The 18,493-nt window shown below is 41.6% G+C and overlaps 1 protein-coding gene across 4 annotated transcripts in view; it reads right to left on the bottom strand.

The window, feature by feature from the left end:
* Positions 1–10,775: 10,775 nt before the first annotated feature.
* Positions 10,776–18,493, bottom strand: part of GLRA2 (glycine receptor alpha 2) — a 162,573-nt gene continuing 154,855 nt past the window's right edge. For all 4 annotated transcript variants that reach the window (XM_007070507.4, XM_007070506.4, XM_037900672.2 and 1 more), the window contains one exon: positions 10,776–12,109. In XM_007070507.4, coding sequence (XP_007070569.2) covers positions 11,831–12,109 — 279 coding nt within the window. In that variant the 3' untranslated portion in view covers positions 10,776–11,830. The remainder of the gene's footprint in view (positions 12,110–18,493) is intronic.

The raw sequence follows: 18,493 nt of genomic DNA, 5'->3' as shown, positions 1-18,493 counted from the left end.
ACCTGTAGCATGCAATTCTTTCAGCTCTTTTTCTTCCTGTTCTAATTGCTGGACAATGAACCCTTTCCTCTTTATTCCTCTGAAAGTAGGTATGGCAACCTCTGTTTACAGCAACCTTGAAGGTCTTCTGTTTCTCCCCCACAGAAGTGCATTTGTTAGCTTATCATGGGAGGGATATACTAATTCCCAGTCAGGTAAGGGTTATTTGATCATTACAGGCATTTGAAGCTGCAAGTAAAGTCTGGTCATGTTAGTCTCTTAAAAATTACTATACTCCCTTTTGCACAGCTGCTGTCTAATGGGCCATTTTTAACCGCACAGTGGCAGACTTCTCCATTTCCAGATTCCTATGCTCGTTAACATCCTCTGCCTAACAACACAAAAAGAAGATGTGGTGTCTCCTATGTGAAATAAATGATTGATGAAATGAAAGCACTAATGAAAATCCCTGCTAAAAATTCTTTCCCCCCTATTTGTGGTGTTATTTTCTTCTCTTGCTTGGGGCACCTTGTGTTTTATTAGGCTTTTTATAATAGGGTTTCCAGTTATATTACATTAGCTCAGGGGTTCTCAAACTGGGAGTCAGGACCCCTCAGGGGGTTGTGAGGTTATTACATGGGAGGTCGTGAGCTGTCAGCCTCCATCCCAAACTCTGTTTTGCCTCCAGCATTTATAATGGTGTTAAATATATAAAAAAGTGTTTTTAATTTATAAGGGGGGGGCTTGCTATGTGAAAGGGGTCACCAGTGGAAAAGTTTGAGAACCACTGCATTAGGTGAAAGTTGTTCATAGCAGATATCCTGAAAGGAATGGTAATGCTATTTAGGTTAGCATTGTAAATATGTGTTTTAGAGTACTGCCGAATGAGTTTTGCCTATTACCAAACGTTTCAGAAGATATGCCAGTTGTGTTAAAAAGTTTCAGGTCTGGATTGGGAGTCAGGAGACCTGGGTTGACCCACTGAGTGATCTTGGGTAAGTCACTTACATCTCTGTGGTTTTCTTTTCCCCTCCTACTCTTTGTCTGTCTTGTCTGTTTAGATTATAGGATTTGGGGTGGGGACTGCCTCTCTCTTTGTGTTCGTATAGCACCTAGCACAACGGGGCCCTGATCTCAGTTGTGGCCTCTTGGAACTGCTGTAATGTAAATGATAAATAACAATAATAACTTGATTTTTTTCTTTGTAATTATATCTATCTTCATCTTTTATATAAATATACATAACAAAAAAAAAAAAAGAAGGAAGATCTTTTCAGAGCATTAGATCACAACATTCAGTACCACAGCATACTTTACAAAGGACCACTCAGATTGTTCTATCATGATTACAAAGAGAGCACCCATCAAAAGGAAAGGCAACCAATGTTGGAACTGATGGTAGTGAAAATAGAGATCTTGTAGAAAAAGACAGGCATGGGATTTTCAAAAGTGATCGGCATTGGCCTAATTCTGCTGCCATTGATGTTAGTAGTAAAACACCCATTGACTTCAATGTTAACAGAGTTAAGCCAAAGCACAGAGAGAGGTTGTGAAAATCCTATCCTATATTTATAAGTATATTGCATAAAGTACTAAGGAGTGTAATCCTTCCATGTGACCTCATGTGTTGTATTCTACCATACAGTTCTTTCTACCATATAGTTTATAGAAGATGCTTCCAGCTACCATATTCTCAGTTTGACTTGTATTTGCCAATATCTTTGCAATAGAAATCTACTTTATGATGCTGAAAAGCAGATTCACATCTCCTGGAAGGCCTAATGAGTCTGTTTTGGCGGGATTGTTGTGATGATTTGGGAATCTGTCTGTACAATTTATGAATTCTGTGTGAGATTATGAACTCTCTGCATGTGTCTTTACCAAGCTTGAACTCCATTTTGAATGGGCAGCCGTTGCCTTCTCTGTTGTTTACCTCCTGATTCTACTGAAATTCCAACAGGATAGCAGTACAAGGCTGACAGTAGAAGGTCATTAATTCTTGAGTGCTCTGCCATTACAGTGGAATAGCTCTAAATACTAGACTGGCTCCCAAACTAGAGAGGTCCCCTGGCAATAAAATCACCTGGCAGAGGTCTCTGATCACCTGAGAAGATGAATCCAGGAACAGATGCTGCTCTATTGGGTATCATCTGGGGACGATATGAACAACTGCATGAAGGAGCCTGATGAGACCAGGGGAATCCTGACTACCTGAACACATATGGTGCCCCAATAACTTTCCAGGGAAGGGTGAATTAGCAAAGGGCTTTGCATTTAGGATGTTCATTGTTTTGTAAATGAGCTGTACTCTCTTGTGCTTTATCTGTTAGTAAAAGATCAGTAGTATTAGGATTCTGCACAAAGTGTCCATGTGTGCTGTGTACTTCAAAACTACCACGTGCCTCCTGTGACCGTAAAACTGTAACTCAGAAGGCTCAGATCTTTGGTAGTAGTCTGGGATAGTGTATGTTTAACATACTGGGTTGACTTGGGGCCTATGGCAGCTGGGCTGAGGGGCTCCATTTCCATGAAGTGGCAACAGACTGAGAGCTGATGCCTAGGAAATGTGTCAGAGAGGCCAAGGAAAGAAACAACACTGCAGCCTGCTGTAACCCAGGCAAGGTTAAAACACCAGGGGGCTCAGAGACTTGGATTCGCCTCACAGCAGTCCGGTAGGCAGCTGGCTGGAAGTACCTGACCAGATCTGTGACAATTGTGCATTAGTTCCCGAAGCTATAGAGCCTCTTATATAACTTGTCCCTGTAAAAGCATTGTTTCTGGCATGAAATAAATGGGGCTCTAAGATAAATGGACATGTTGCTGTCAGCACCACCAGCATTGGCTGTGTTATGTTAACTTGCCCTTCAAGAACTTTGCTGGGGGGGACTAATAATATTGATTCAGTATTTTGTTTTGGTAGCATCTTAAGGTCAAGGAACTAGAAGTATTCTTGACATATTGTTGAATGTTTTTTCCAATTACTGTCTGAGATATGTTGAGTTCTTGTGCCCATTTCTCCTGAGTGTTAGGTCCAGAAGATATTGAAGAGAATTGAGCCATCTACTCCTTTCCCCTGCTAAATGAATCATACTGTCAAATGTTTTAAAGCAATCATTATTAGGAATTGATCTAAAGCCTACTCAAGTCAAAAGACTGCCCTTGATTTCAGTGAGCTTTGGATCAGACCCTCAGAGAATGTTGTTTCTTTTAGAGTAGTTCTGAATGACTTCCACCAGAATCAGGTACCCATTGTGCTAGGCACTATACATATACATAGTAAGAGACAGTCCCTGTCCCAAATTGTTTACTTTCTAAACAGACAAGACAATTAGAGTGAGTAGGGGGAAAAAACACAGAGAAATGAAGTGACAGCAGACCTGAGAAGAGAATTCAGCTTTCTTGATTCCTAGTCCATATCTTCCACACCATGCTGTTTCCAGTTGTTATGGCCCATTGCCTTTGTATATATGTATTAATAAGCTTGTATAACTGTTGATACAAAGAGCTAAGTGATAAAGGACAATGAGATTTATTCTGCATATATAGGCTGATTAAGGCTAAGATTTTGTCATGGTTATTTTTAGTAAAAGTCACAGATAGGTCAAGGGCAATAAACAAAAATTCACAGAAGCCATAATCTGTCTGTGACTTTTGCTGCTGCATCTCCATGGTTTCCCTGACCACGGTGGTGGCTGGGAGCTGTGGGGTGCCCCCTCTGCCTGTGGCAGCTAGAAGCTTCAGGATGACCATATTTCCCAAAGAGAAAATGGGACACCCCCAGCTGCTCGCCTGAGGCGTCCCCCTCCCGCCCGCGAGGCTGTCCCCGTCAGCTGGAACCCTGAGGAGGGCCCCCTCAGGAGGCTGTCACCCGTCGCTGGAACCTTGCAGGGGCCCCCTGTCGCTGCTGTCGCCTGTTGCTGGAACCCTGCCAGGGCCCTGCTGGCTGCCAGCTCTGGTCCCGCAGCCCATGGGGCTGAAGCTGAAAATGTCACAGAGGTCTCTGGAAGTCACGGATACCGTGACCTCCGTGACATAAATGTAGCCTTAAGGATAATTGTTCAGTTTTTTGTTAATATGCCTTGTCTTTCTAATATTTTTTACAAATGGTCCGAAATTGAATTGGAAAGCGTAGGTGTTTCCATGTAGGTGTTAGAAGCCAACTAACTAGTTTGGAATTGGTGATGTTCTTGATGCACTGGAGTCCAGCTCAGAATGCGGTGAAAATTGGATTCCTAGGCAGTGAAGCTGGTAGTCTGGTTGACAAGGGAAGTCCATTTATTGCTCCAGATAGTGTAATGAACATATTATCTATTTGCAGCCAAACGAGGATAGATTACTCATTTTAAAAAAAGCCCTGTCAGGGTTCTCTCTCCACTCTGAACTCTAGAGTACAGATGTGGGGAACTGCATGAAAGACCCCCTCAGCTTAACTCTACCAGCTTAGGTTAAAAACTTCCCCAAGGCACAAATTCTTCCTTGTCCTTGGAACGGTATCGCTGCCAACACCAAGTGAGTTAGACAAAGATTTAGGAAAAGGACCACTTGGAGTTCCTGTTTCCCCAAAATATCCCCCAAAGCCCTTCACCCCCTTTCCTGGGGAGGCTTGAGAATAAACAAGGTGAGCACAGGCCAGACCCTTGGGTTTTTAGGACACTAAAAACCCCAATCAGGTTCTTAAAAGCAGAACTTTATTGTAAAGAAAAAGTAAAAGAAGCACCTCTGTAAAATCAGGATGGAAGATAATTTTACAGGGTAGTCAGAATCAAAACACAGAGGATTCCCCTCTAGGCAAAATGTTAAAATTACAAAAAAAAACAACAACCCAGGAATAAACCTCCCTCTTAGCTTAGGGAAAATTCACAAGATAAAACAAAAGATAATCTAATACATTTCCTTCCTATTACTTACAATTTGTAATCTTAGATGCTTAGTTCAGGTATGGCTTTAGGAGATGTATTTTCCCTGCCCTGGTTCCTTGCTGACCCAGAGAGAACACAAAGAAACACAAAACAAAAACCTTCCCCCACAGATTTGAAAGTATCTTCTCCCCTTATTGGTCCTTTTGGTCAGGTGCCAACCAGGTTATCTGAGCTTCTTAACCCTTTACAGGTAAAGAAGGGATTTTATGCTACCCTTAGCTGTATGTTTAGGACAAGCCCTCTTTCTGAGAGGGCAAGTGTGGAAAGAAGTATGAGTCTGGTAAGACTGACTCTTCCTCCAGACAGCCTTATTTGGCCCCCAACCCCTCCACCCCCCTCAAAAAAAATCCTAGAGAGGATTTTTATTTTCCCATTAAACGCATTAAATTAATTTTAGTTCTCTGAAAATTTTAGCAGGAATTTTCATTTGCAATAATCTCAGGTTGCAAATAATTTTTAAGACATATGTTCAGTTCAGCTGTTTCCCTCCTACTCAGTAATACAAGGGTAGCTGCAACATCTTTCTGTATCTTTGTTTAGTTCTATTATGTTGTGATCTAAATTCAAGTGGATGAATCAAAAGCTGCGTACACATCTTTATGCCCATATGTCTAGTCCGCTTCCAAATACAGAAGGGTAGATGTTAATACTGTATTGCATCTGGTCTTCTGAATACATCCATTAAGTCTGGCTTCCTTTTGATGTGGAATCTTGACATAGAGACAGAGTTTTCGATTAAATCCATTAGATGTGGAAGTGAGGTAGCGGGATTATGTAAAATGTCTTCTGCATGCCTTTTAATTTTGGGTGCTGTTTTACTAGCATTGCAACCTTGCTGCTTTCCACTGTAGCTGGAAGACCTCTGACATAACACCAGTCATTAAGATTGATGCAAGCACGGAGTTTACAGGATCTCTAGCCATCTTTAAAAGGCTGGACTAAATCCAGATTTGGTTAGCACTGCCATCAAATACAGTCAGTCAGCCCGCTCAAAGGCCTTGTCAGCATGAAGAAGATAAGCCTACAGATGGATTTCTTGACAGTTTGTGCCTGAAACATTAAGTGAAATATTTTTGTGGGTGTTATCTGCCTCAAGCCTTCCTTTTACAAACCCTGCTTGGTGCTCCTGTATTAGGATAGGAATAATTTCTCTAAGTCACATTGCTAATTTCCTGGACAACCTTACATGCCATTTGCAGGAAGGAGATGGATCAGTAATTGCCATAGCTAGGCTTGTCCTTATCTTTTTGCTTTAAATGAGTGAAATAAAATGCCTTTCTTATGCCACAAGACAGGATTCTTTTCTGAGAAATTTCCATGAATCCATTGTCTGATTTGTACCAGCTGTGCCCACAATGTTTAAAAAAATGTCAGCTAGAAAGTCATCTGCACCAGGTGTTATTCCTGTGTTTGGGTCATGTGTGTTTTTTTTCAATCTCCCCGAGTATTATAAACCTATCTATTTGATGCACCTGATTCTCAGAGAGTGAACTGAAATCAAACGTATTCATAAGGAGTTCAAACCAACACTGCTTAGAATATCTGTTAATAACAAAAAAAGATTTGTGGAACTTCTAGAACTGGGTTGATGATGTTGCTGGTTCCAGCATTACCTATCTAGCCTTATATGTGCTAAGTAATATGTTATTACTAAGCCTGCAGAATCAAACTCATTTTGTGGAGAGGGTCAAATTCCATTTTTAATGATGGTCCATAAGACAACATATAAATGTAGCCTGACATACCAGCCTTAATCCATACTGCATTTCCCATTGATGCCAACAGTAGTTTTGCACAAAGATCAAGGGAAGATAAATGTATTATTAATATGACTATAGTACCTGACACCTACCAGGACCCCATTGTGTTAGTGCTGTACAAACCCAGAACGTGGCCTGTATGTAGTAAGTGAATGTTGTATTATTGTCCAGTCAGTACCTTCTTGCTGAATTAAGCATCTCTCATTGAGGAGAGGGTGGGATAGGCAGGGAATGGGATGAGCTGCACTGCAGAGACTTACTTCCCGCCTCTGCGGCAGAGGAGGAATAATGACTCTCTGAGGCATAGTTCCCTTTTGGCGCTTCTCCTAGGACAGCACAACTATGCCCCTAACTCATGACTGAGACTCCAGGCTCCTCCGTCTGACCCCCTATTTGTACAATATAACTCAATATCCTCAGAGGTTGTCTTCCAGAATGAACAAAATGGAAGAAAGAAAAAGAAAAGGGGGTTGGAGGGGGAAGAAAACTTGAATTTATTACTATTTGTGCATTTTTCCACTTTCTTCCAGTTAATGTAGTCTTTTAAAAGACCCCCTTCTTCTTCTATAAGATCGAAATAGCTGAATAGCTTTATGAGGAGAAAAAATGTCTATTTTACAAATCAATTAACAAGATTTAAATTGAATAGCGATACTCTTGTTCTTGGTAGCACCTGGTCTCTGTTAGTGAAGCACTTGCTAAACCTCTTCTGGTCACCTCAAGCACTTAGCAGAGTCACCCAAATACAGTGGTGTGAAATAGCAAACTACCTAAGAGCTTATGTAGAAGGCTACGTTTTAGTCACGGATATTTTTAGTAAAAGTCATGGGCAGTAAACAAAATTTCATGGCCCATGACTTGTACTATATTCCCCTGACTAAATCGTGGGTGCTCTGGGGTGGCCCTGGGGCGCCACCGGTGATCTGGGGAGAGGGCGGCCCGGGGGCACCGTGGATGCTCTGGGGCTGGGGGAGGCCCAAGACCCCCGCTGCTGCTTAGGGTGGGGCACATCAGCAGAAGCCCCACTGCTTCTGGTAGTGGGGGGCTCACACGGTGGCCTGAGACTGCCCCAGCAGCAGCCAGTGCGGCTGGCCCAGGGGCTGCTCGAGTAGCCCCCGGGTCAACCACACCAGCTGCTGCAGAAGTCACAGAGGTCCCGGAAAGTCACAGAATCCATGACTTCTGTGACAGACTTACTTATGTAATATCAGCTCCTTTGAGGCTTTTCTTCAGACAGTGGAATGCCACTCCCTTTTTTTAAGCTCTGTTGGGAAGTCTGCATTCATTATCATAATTTTGTCATTAAATGTGAGTAGCTTAAATATCACGGGGCTTGGTTTTTCTTGACTTCCTTATCTGAATTTGATATTCTTTATTTCAATTGGAGGAAAGTGCCCCTGCAACTTTAACAAGGCAGGTAGCAGTTTTTGTAGCAAGGACATTGACTCTCTCTCCCCCCCACCCCTTCTGCCAGTCCTAGTATGTGAAGGTTATTCCTTTGAGACCTATTCTCAAAATACTCGTTTCTCTTCCATTTTCTCCATACGTGCCTTTAAAAGAAGCTGCTTCAGCATTTAATTCATCTGCCCCGTGGTTGTGTAATTTTTTTAGTTTCATTCCCCCAGATAAACCCATATGAGCATTCATTTGAGAAGCAGCCTTTGAGAGGGTTTTAATAGCCCCAGAACTCAGGGCTAACTGTGGATGTCATTTTTCTGAGCACCACAATTTCCTGTGAGAGAGTTCCTGATGCTGAGCCACCATTGTTTCTTTGTTTGGTAAGTCCTCTGACACGTTTTTTTTTTTTTTTAATCGGTATGGTCCATTTTTTCTGGTTCATCTTTTGTCTTGCTGCTGGCAACTCTATGTTACCAGGAACTTTTTAAGTAAAAGCGTAGGTTTTTATTTTCCTTGGTGTGGGAGAGGTTAGGAGTACACAAAACAGGCTGCTGTCTTTCCCTCCCAACTTCTAGCATAACTGACACATTTTGTGCTGCTCCATATGACAGATATGTAAATTACTTAATGAGCTAATTTGTGTGTCTGCAATTAATTTCCTTATACCCATACACTTTATCTTTAAAAAAATTATAGAGATTTAGAGCTTGTATTGCTGTAATGAATGAAGCCCTTGGTTTATCTGCAGGGCAACAGCAAAGCAAGCTTCCCACTCAGAGTTCTCCCAATCTTGGGAACATCTGCTAAGAAGTTGTTTAACCACTAACAGCCAGTTAGTGCAAAGTGTGCTGGTGAGTTTGTGCTACGGCAGCTGGACCTGAGACCCACCAAACTCATCTCAGATAGGGACCACCAAACATCCACTTGATGGGAGTAATTTTTAATCTCTACTAAACTGGACTGGATGCATACTGGTCACCAACAGGCTCTGAAGCTCATTTGCAATGTTTTGAGACTTCCATGCCCCTCAACGCTGTCACACCTTTGAGACTGAAGTGCATTTTCTGGAAAGATGAGTTTGTTAAAGTTCTGACCTTTTTGCATAGGCAGGATCTTCCACTCTCTGCACATACAGGCGACATCTTCTGCCCACTGCTGTCAGGGTGAAATCCTGACCCCCTTGAAGTAAATGGTAAAACTCCCATTCAGTGGGGCCAGGAGTTCACCTTCAGTGTTCTTAAACTATCCCTGTAATGTGTGTCCCACCTAGTTCTTAAAAGGACATTAACTCCCATTTCCTGGAATATTAACACTACAAATATAACAAATAAACACAATATCCTCATTCATCTCAAAATATAATTGTGCAATTAAAAAGTAATTTTGACAATTATTCCAGCATCCTCCTGTTCATTTACATATTTTATCCCCATGATTCATCAGTCATGTTTGAAGCCACAACCTTTAGATACATTTAAACCTTTAGAGACCTCTTCCACTTCAACCATAGGAGTATCTGGTGGGCAAGTCCAGAGTGTGTGTTTGTGTGTGTGTGGCGGCGGACAATACAGTTTATCACTGAGTTACATAACTATTTGTGAATTAGAATGTTGGTAATCATGTTTCCTGGGTTCTCTTCCTGGCTCTGGGAACACAGACATGGTTTAGTGGTTAGACAGAGAATAGCTAAGTGTAACAACATCCTTGTTTGGGTTGGCTGTAGAAAACGAACCTGTAATCTCTGAGCATGAGCTGCTACTATCTGACCTAAAAATTAATGCTTATTAGCCTGGGGGCTGTAGCAGACTCACTAACCTCTATACGTAGTCTAGCCACTAGAGAGGGACAAAGGTCCTTATTGTTACTGTTGGCTACACAAGTACATAATCTGGGCCATTTCCTCTGACAGGCAGTGTGGCAAACTGGATGGATGAGACTTGGTGTGTCCTGTGAGTGAGCTGGCTTCTATTCTCAGTCTGCCTGCACTGACCACATCCAACCTCTCCGTTATCTTAGCTGTTAAGTGGGCAAGTAATAGTCCCTAAGATAGGGGTATGTGAGGCCTTAGTTGATGAAGGTTGTGAAGTGCACAGAAATATTAAGACCAGTTTGGAGAAGATAAGAGCCAAGAGGCTTTTGGTTTGTAGTTCATTGTACCTTCCCCTAAGGCTACAGGTTATCAGGGGGAAGGGTCTCCTTTTCCTCCCATTGTACCCTGCAATACAGAGGTCTGCCTTGGGTGGCACTCTTCTCCCCAAAGGCACTACAGGGCTGATATAACTTGTGCTGATGGATAAAAGCCCTCAAGGCTCTGCTCAGTCAAACAGGATTGCTGGAAGTGTGTTAAGATCCATCCTCACCCCCTCGCCTGCCCTGGAGTGCCTCCTCTGCTGTGGTGGGAGCAGGAAGTTCAGGAGGACTAAAGTAGGCCTTCCTAGAGTTCCCCCAGCTGCTGCTTTAAGTCCCTTTTCCGCTGCTGGCGTGGCTGAGAAGCTGGCCTTTATTGCAAATAGCACTATCCCGAATGAAAAAGGAGCTTGAAAAGAAAAGAAAAATTAGTAGCACACTTAGCTTTATTGAAATTGAACAAATAACTTTTTTAATAAATGCTTTTACGGCAAGTGTAAAATTTTAAATGATCTTGTTATGTTTTATCTTACAGTTTCTTTTTCTGTGTAAGCAAAAATACCTTTTTTATTTCAATTTTTTATTTTTTTTCCTACTTTAAAACATGTAGCAAGGATTTGAACCATGTAGCTCTGGCACCAAAAGGTAACAGGTTATGAAAATCACAGTACAGTTTTAAAATTCTTAGGTTAGTCAATGATATTTAAAATGATCGCCACTTTGAGTAAAGATATAAATTAGAGGTCTGTAAACAAGTTGTGTTTACCTACAGAGCTATCAGTTGCAGCTACAATGAGAGCAGTAATAGAAAGAAACAGAAAGTCAATGCTAAACTGAGCTACACCAGCCAGGAAACAAGTTCTCAATAAATAGTGTGGTACAGAGTAGCACAATAGGTAAAATACAGTTTGGCACCTCAAGCTGCATGTAAAAACAGCAGAAATGAAATGAAATAAGTGCACTCTCTTAGAACAAAAATAAAATGGGCAGTTTAACTGGTTTCTATGAGTGTCAGCTATCAAATAAATAGCACAATACACAAGTTTGACCCCAAAATTACAATTCTAATAAAGCAAGATAATATTAAAATGCACACCCACAAGGATATTAAAGTATAAATCATTTTTCCCTGTTAGTAGAAATCAGTGACAACGCACAAAAGGACTTCGTGGTGAACTGCTAACTACAGACATTTTAATGGAATGTAGCTCAGTAGACTTGTTTCAAATAGAAAGGCAGCATTATCCTGAATAAGTTTGGTCCTCTTATAACTCACTGTACTGTAGCCATTACAGTCCCATAATAGGTGTTTCAGGTTGGTCGGTTGTTTTTATTTTTTTCAATATCTTAGTGACACTGTTGAGTAAAATTTGGCCCTGTTTAAGAATGTCTGATCAATGCAGAATCTGGAAGAACAATATTGAGTGTATGTAAGGGGATCCGTATTGCATGGTCCCACGGCATTTTTTTTTTGGTAATCAGTCACTTTTTTCCTATGCTTTTTCTTCCGTTCCATTTTTTTGTCTTATTCTCTTCAGTAGCATGGGTGAAAAAAAATCCTCAGTCCAAATGACAGAAAGACATTTCATGGTTTATTTACAAGCAAATCACTTTGGCTATAAGGTCCCAGCAACCCCAGAGGGTTGCCTACTTCTTGTGAATATCCTCATGCCGTATAATTTTGTACGTAATCCAGTAAAAGATGTTGAAAATGAGGAAGGCTAGTGGGAACGCAGCTCGGGATATCGTATCAATCCTTTTTGCACGGTCAACAAACTTCTTTTTGATGGACTCCGAATCCTTTGGTGGCGCCAGAGGGGGGTTTGGAGGATTGGCCTTGACTGCAGTGCCGTCTTTGACCTGGAGACAGTGACCCATCCCATAACCACTGAAATTGAATCGACTGTCACGGGTAACGTCATCTTCCTGGAGGATAAAGGACAGAAATAAGAGGCAATCAATTGTCTGTGTAGAATACAACTAAGGTTGTAGCATCCAGGAGCACTGCAAAGTTCCTTAACAAACCAGCGGACAAGCTTTGTGGTTCGAGTTAATATAACCCTGCCCTACAAAATTCCACTGGTTCGCTCACCTCAAGCTGTATAATATTTTTTGACAGGTGAGTAAATATCATGCCCTTTATCATCATCCTGATAACTAGGTGATGAAGACTTCGTGCCTGAGCTGGTAAATTGTCATGACCGTTTTGCCAAGCTGATAGAATAACAATGTTTGAGCTACAATTACTGTCAGCCCTCCACGAATGATTCAAAACCACCAAACAAGTGACTCCATTCTTTTGCATTCTACTCGGGATGAAATGCAAGCCCAGAAGCTGCCCTAGTTCCTAAATTTGATGTGGCTGAGGACAAGAAAAGTCAGGAAGAGCGTAGAGAACTCACTTGCTGTGCTATTTATTTCACTATTATTGTTATTATTTCACTTTTTTTTTTGACTGACAGACATTTCACTGTTGATTTTAAATAAACTTTCCTGAGGTTCACGAGTGCAGAGTGCTCTCTCATGTCTCTAACCCACAGCTTTCTGATGGCAATACAGGGCAAGGGACTGCAAAAAACAATGGGCCAGAGCTACAGCTCGTGTGAAGCTTTTTAACTCCACTGTCTCTCCTTCTGTTGAGGGTCACCCATCTGTACCACCTGCATCATCAAGCTTGCTTTGCTTACCTTAGAGCTGACATACTGATGTGAGCAAACAACAATGCATCACAAGCCATGATAAACAGGTTATACTGAGTGAGGATAAAAGAAGTGAAGGCAACAAATAGTGCCTTTCAGACCCAAGTACTTTGGTGTGAAGACTGCCATATGCTATAATCACCAGTAGGTGTATAATTGTATTAACACAAGGCTTGTTCCCGCTTGGGTCCTTTTCATCTCAAACCTTCAGCAGCGTGAAAGTGAAATGTTTTGCTCTCTTGTTGCGATTTGTTCATTTTCAGTCCTTCTGGGAAAAGCTAAAAAGGTAAAAGTTCTGCTCCTACTATTATTATAAATAAGTAAAGTGCTTAAAGATGAGACTGCTGAGACGCGAGTTCAGGGCACGGTGCTTCTCTTGCATTAGTTAGTGACAGTCCTAAACCCTGCTACAATGCAGGCAGAGCCATTGCCTGCAGTACTTTCTGGGTCACTAGCCATTGTAGACAAAATACACACGCAGGATGTGGAAGGTGATTAAAGTTGTGTTATCACATGTATTTATTTTAAATATATACATATATTCTGTAATTTGTGAGGGCGCTTTAGGAAGAAATGTAGTCTATCGGACTGAGCACAGGACTAGGAGACTCCAGAGTTCTAGTCCCAACTCAGCCACTGCCTTGTTGTGTGTCGCTGGGCAAATCATTTCAGTGCTCCAGGCCTGATTCTGATCTTATGCTACTGTAAATCCAGATAACACACCTGGAGTCACTTCCAATTTATACCAGTGTAACTGAATGCAGATTCTAGCCCCTGTATTCAATTTTTCCATCTGCAAAAGGGGTATAATAAATACCTACCTCATGAATTGTAAGGAATAAGTTGTTGTTATATGTGCAGGATATCAAAGATAGAAAATGCTATACTGTAGGAATACGGTAGTATTACCTTTCTTATTTTGTTTTTAAAAAGAGCTTTTTCAGTAACCTTTAAAAATACCAAAGATACACATAGAAATGCAAGCAACAAGATGTTCTTACAACAGGTGACAAACTGGTTTTTCTCTGTTGCATGATAAATTATTCTTGCCCAACAGCTCACAGGGTGGGGGAAGCATAGTTATTTTACTTACTGAAAATATACAATACTAGTTTCTAGGTGCCTCGATGACATGCAAAATACAATCCATTATAATGAAACAAAACAATAGAGAAATAGCAACAGCTCCCATCAAACCAAGCCCTTCTGCAAAAAACATAACCCAACTTCACATCCTTCTATTCTCCCACCCCCAGCTCCCTCCATCTCACACATTTTAGCTCTTCCCAGAATGGCCTTTGCTGTGTTCCTTGAACATCAACAGACTCAGGCTATATCACACCAAGGGAGGGAGTGTATTCCAAATTTAAGATGCCTTTCAGCTCCAGCTCCTCAATGTGCTTGTAGCCCAGAAACCGAAAGCCAGTTTCTCAGGTCTAAGCTAACCACAAACTTGCACCAGTTTAACTACAGTTGTGTGTTTTTAAATAGATTTAATTAAATAAGTTCAAGTGTGTGTGTGTAGATAAGGCCTCAGATAGTCAAGCCCCACGCTATTTATGGCTTTCTAAATTAAAAATCTATGTTAAACTCCATCTAGAAGCCAACAAACATCCACTGCAGAAGATAATGTGTCAGTGTCGTGCCCACTTAATATGTGAACTTGCTTCAACTGCTAAATGAATGCAAGCTTAGCCTAATACAGCACATTGCCACTAGCCAGTCTAGATGAATTAAAGATGTGGGTTATCGAGAAGAGGGTCACAGCTGAGTGAAACAGTCCCAATCTCCTAGCCAGGCACAGACAGAAAAAAGCAGCCATTTTCACTGGTAATGGTCTATGAAGACTCCCAAATTCCACACTTGAGTAACAAATGGGACACGCTTTCAATCAAAGAAACAGCTGTTGGCCCAGATCCTGAACTGTGGCCAAGAAACATACAGAAACAGGCTCCATGATATGGAAATGAAATGTAACGGTCTCCCTGTAATATATTCTTAATTTTATGTCCATTTATGGAAATGATAAAGGGTGTGTGTGTGTAGTTTAGTTTGTATGGAGAGCTGTAACTTGCATGGGGTTATAAGAAATGAAAAAGAAATATGAGCAAGATTGAAGTGCTGTGTCCCTTAACTGTTCATTCCCAGACTGTCAGAAGAATTGTGCTGTGAAAATTAAATATGACACTTGTCTGTAGGAGCCGACACCATAGTGTAGGGCATAATTACTGTGCTCTCTACATGTACACCAAGCTTGATCAAATCCAGCGGATTGCCTGGAGAACCAAACCATCTGGGCTCCTCTGCGGTATGTGAATGACTCTGTCTGGATGTTAAAGTCTCTCAGGACAATGAAGTTTGGAGACTTCATTCCTGCTGGGGTACCTGGATTGGCCACTGTCGGAGGACAGGATACTGGGCTAGATGGATCTTTGGTCTGACCCAGTATGGCTGTTCTTATGACTCCATAACCAGGTTGGATAACAGTTCTGCCAGTCCATTTGTGATGTACACACAGTCGTCTGGTCAGCATATCAGCGGGAATCTCACATTAGTCTGCCTCTGGGTATACATAGCAGAAGCATTCATTCCCATTATTTTGCTTTGGGGGTTATTTCCCTTTCTGCACCAAATGGATATAGCATAACAACCTCACTTTCCCTGTCCTGCCTGGGCTTATGCAGGTCTGAGTAGACTATAGTGTGGTTATTTTAAATGTATGTAATTAGTGCTGCATTTTAATTAAAATGTGAGACAATCATTAACAGGGCTGCCAAATTGTGACAAAAGGGAATGGGAGTTTTATTAAAGAAGTGAGTTTGTACGCAGGAAAATCCTTCAACCCAGAGATCCCAGCTGAGATGAAGCACACAGGGCAATAGAGGCAAATGCCTGAAGAACCCAGGACAGAGAGGCAGAGATCAGAGATGCACAGAGACCCAAGGGAAGTGGTGTGGTGGGAGCAAAGCTGATTTGGGCTTGATTCCACTCTGTTTAAGTTTAAAGCTGCACTAACTCCAGGGAAGTCAGTGTAGTTAGACCAATGTAAAACCAGATCTGTTTGGCTGAGGTCTGTGGGTCAGTGACAAACTCCAGAACCCTATCTGCCCACAAGGCAACCAAATACAATTTAATTTACAACTACATTTGCTAAAACCTAAAAACTTCCCAAACTGTAAATACGTAGGATAAACTTCCCGGACACAAGTCTGCCTGCCTTTCTCATTGATTTCTATGGGGAATGAATTTCTGACCAGCCTAATTGCTCTCAGTGAGTGGAAAATGGTTGCCCATTTTTAAAGGGGCTTTAATCCTGCTCACTCTGTGCACCTGGTGCATGACAACCTCCAGGTACCACCACCATGTGTCCCTCACCGCTACAGTCCGGTAAGGGAAACACCTCCACCAGAGCCAACAATTGAGACCCCGAGGTTGTCTGCTGAACTGGGATTATTCTTTGACAGTAAATTCCCAAGTGCTTTCACCCAGCCCAGGTTTAAATATTTCCGGCAATGTGGCTTCCACGACTTCCCTTGGGAAATTACTCTATGGTCTATGCTTCAGCTCGAATCAATTTGAGGGACTTATTCTCTGTCCTGGACAGTCCCGGTCACCTGATCCAGTGAAGAGGACAAAATGATGTAGCGCTGTAGTGTCTTAACTGACTCCTAGGACTTGGTTACAGTTCTAGTGTGGCTGGCAGCCCAACAGATCTCACTGTTAGGAATCTTTTCCTGATTTTTTCAGCCTTGGTTTTCAATTCTTTCAATTTTCCCTCTTTTCAGTGAGACCGTATTTAGGGCTAGATTGTAAGAATACAATCTTCCCTAAGTAAGGGGCAGCGCCTATCTCAGAGTCACTGTGTGGTCCCTGGGGAAGCAGTGTCATCTGTAGCAGCCTTTTGATAGACAGTGATGACTTCCCTTTTTATGCCTGCTGGCTGGTGAAATGGGTGAGGGAGGGTGGATTTAAGGCTTCACCCATGCCCTGCCTGCTTACCTACATCCCACTCATACGCATGGAAAGGAGAGTGGCAACCCTACAGGGGGTCCCCTGAGCTGTGACCCTCAATGTAGGTAGCCTATACAGGAAATTAAGAGAGTACCTTATGCACCCATACTCCCCCTGTAGTTGCATTGAGCAAGCAACAGTCTTCCCCAGCAACGAAGGAAGCCTGGCAGCTACCAACAGCAAAAGAAGGAATGATAAAAGAGGACAATCCATGCCATGTTGTGGGGATGTGGGGAACCAGCTGAATTCCCCTGCCATCTTTGAGTGTTTCCCATATCACTGCCACTTACTTCGGTCAAACATAACAAATACATGCATATAATTCCTCCAGCTAAAGATTAGCCATGCGGAGAAGGAAAAGAACATGCTTTTTTCCTCCACTGATATATCCTTTCCTTTAAACTATACACTAAAACCACAAACATCCAGAGACAGAGATTACCACAGCTTCCTCAGACAGACCTCATGCATTTAATTTATGCAAATGCTTCTCAAAACTAATTAAACATTTCAAATGATATTAATAATTTAAAATCCTTTGCTAAAAATAGACAGAAATGTCTGCACGGTCTTAAAAGTATTCGCATGCAAGTTCCATTAGGTTTGTTTGGGTTTTTTGCAACAAATAAAGACAATTGACAAATCAATGCCTTTTCCAATGATCAGTTTTAAGCACTGAGCTTCTCATCAGTAAAGTGTTGGGTTTTCTCCATATCTTCCATACTATAGATTATCCTCTTCCTGGCTTTGCATATCATTTATGTTCTGCTAGCCAAAAATCTCAATCATCTGGATTTCACTGGCAGTTTTTACGTGGCTCTGAAGTGAGATTGGGTTAAACAAAGTTGTTACATCTTAAAAACATCCTGACAGCTTGATGCCATTAGGAATTTACTACCACAAATTCTCCGTTGTCTTTTCATTTTTATCTGCTTTTATAAAAGGATCATTCTATTAAAACATTTTTTTTATTCATAGCAAATGAGACATCATAAGATTAAAGATCAATAGGCATTCAAAGATACAGCAAACTGATCCGTTAACCTTTTACGCAATTGTTTTTTCATTGGGTAAGTGATAAATGCAAACTCCCACAAGGTCATTAATAATATGCATAGGATGGAAATGAAATAAGGCCTGTGTAAAATCTGACCATAGTGATGTACACCAAGCCCAAGTTTGCTATATGGTCTTGTACAGTCGATAGCTGTTTACCATATAGACTGCATTGCATGTATTTGTGTTTGGGCATCTCTTTGCTATAATGGTCTGCATTCCTTACTTGTTGTCTATGGTATGATAGATTTGGAAGGAGTTTGGGGAATACTCAATGGGATAAAAATTAACTCATCTGTATAGTGGGCCAGCCCACTTTATTGCTTTCCAGTCTTGAGAACAGGAGCAGTGATACATCCAGCAGAGAACAGGAGCAGTCTTTAATGGAAGAAAGGGAATTATGGAAATAGGAGATATTTTACATGCCACTATCAGTTTCCTCCTCCCAGCTGTCTCCTCCTTTGCCTCTGCTGGCTGCAGTAAAATCTCAGCAGTCCACTCTCTCCCTTTTACTCCTTTTCCCATCATATCATCAGCCTACTAA

Source organism: Chelonia mydas, chromosome 1 (assembly GCF_015237465.2).
Source record: "Chelonia mydas isolate rCheMyd1 chromosome 1, rCheMyd1.pri.v2, whole genome shotgun sequence".
NCBI lineage: Eukaryota > Metazoa > Chordata > Testudines > Cheloniidae > Chelonia > Chelonia mydas.
The sequence above is the reverse complement of the archived record's forward strand: the minus strand, read 5'-3'. Positions and strand labels throughout refer to the sequence as shown.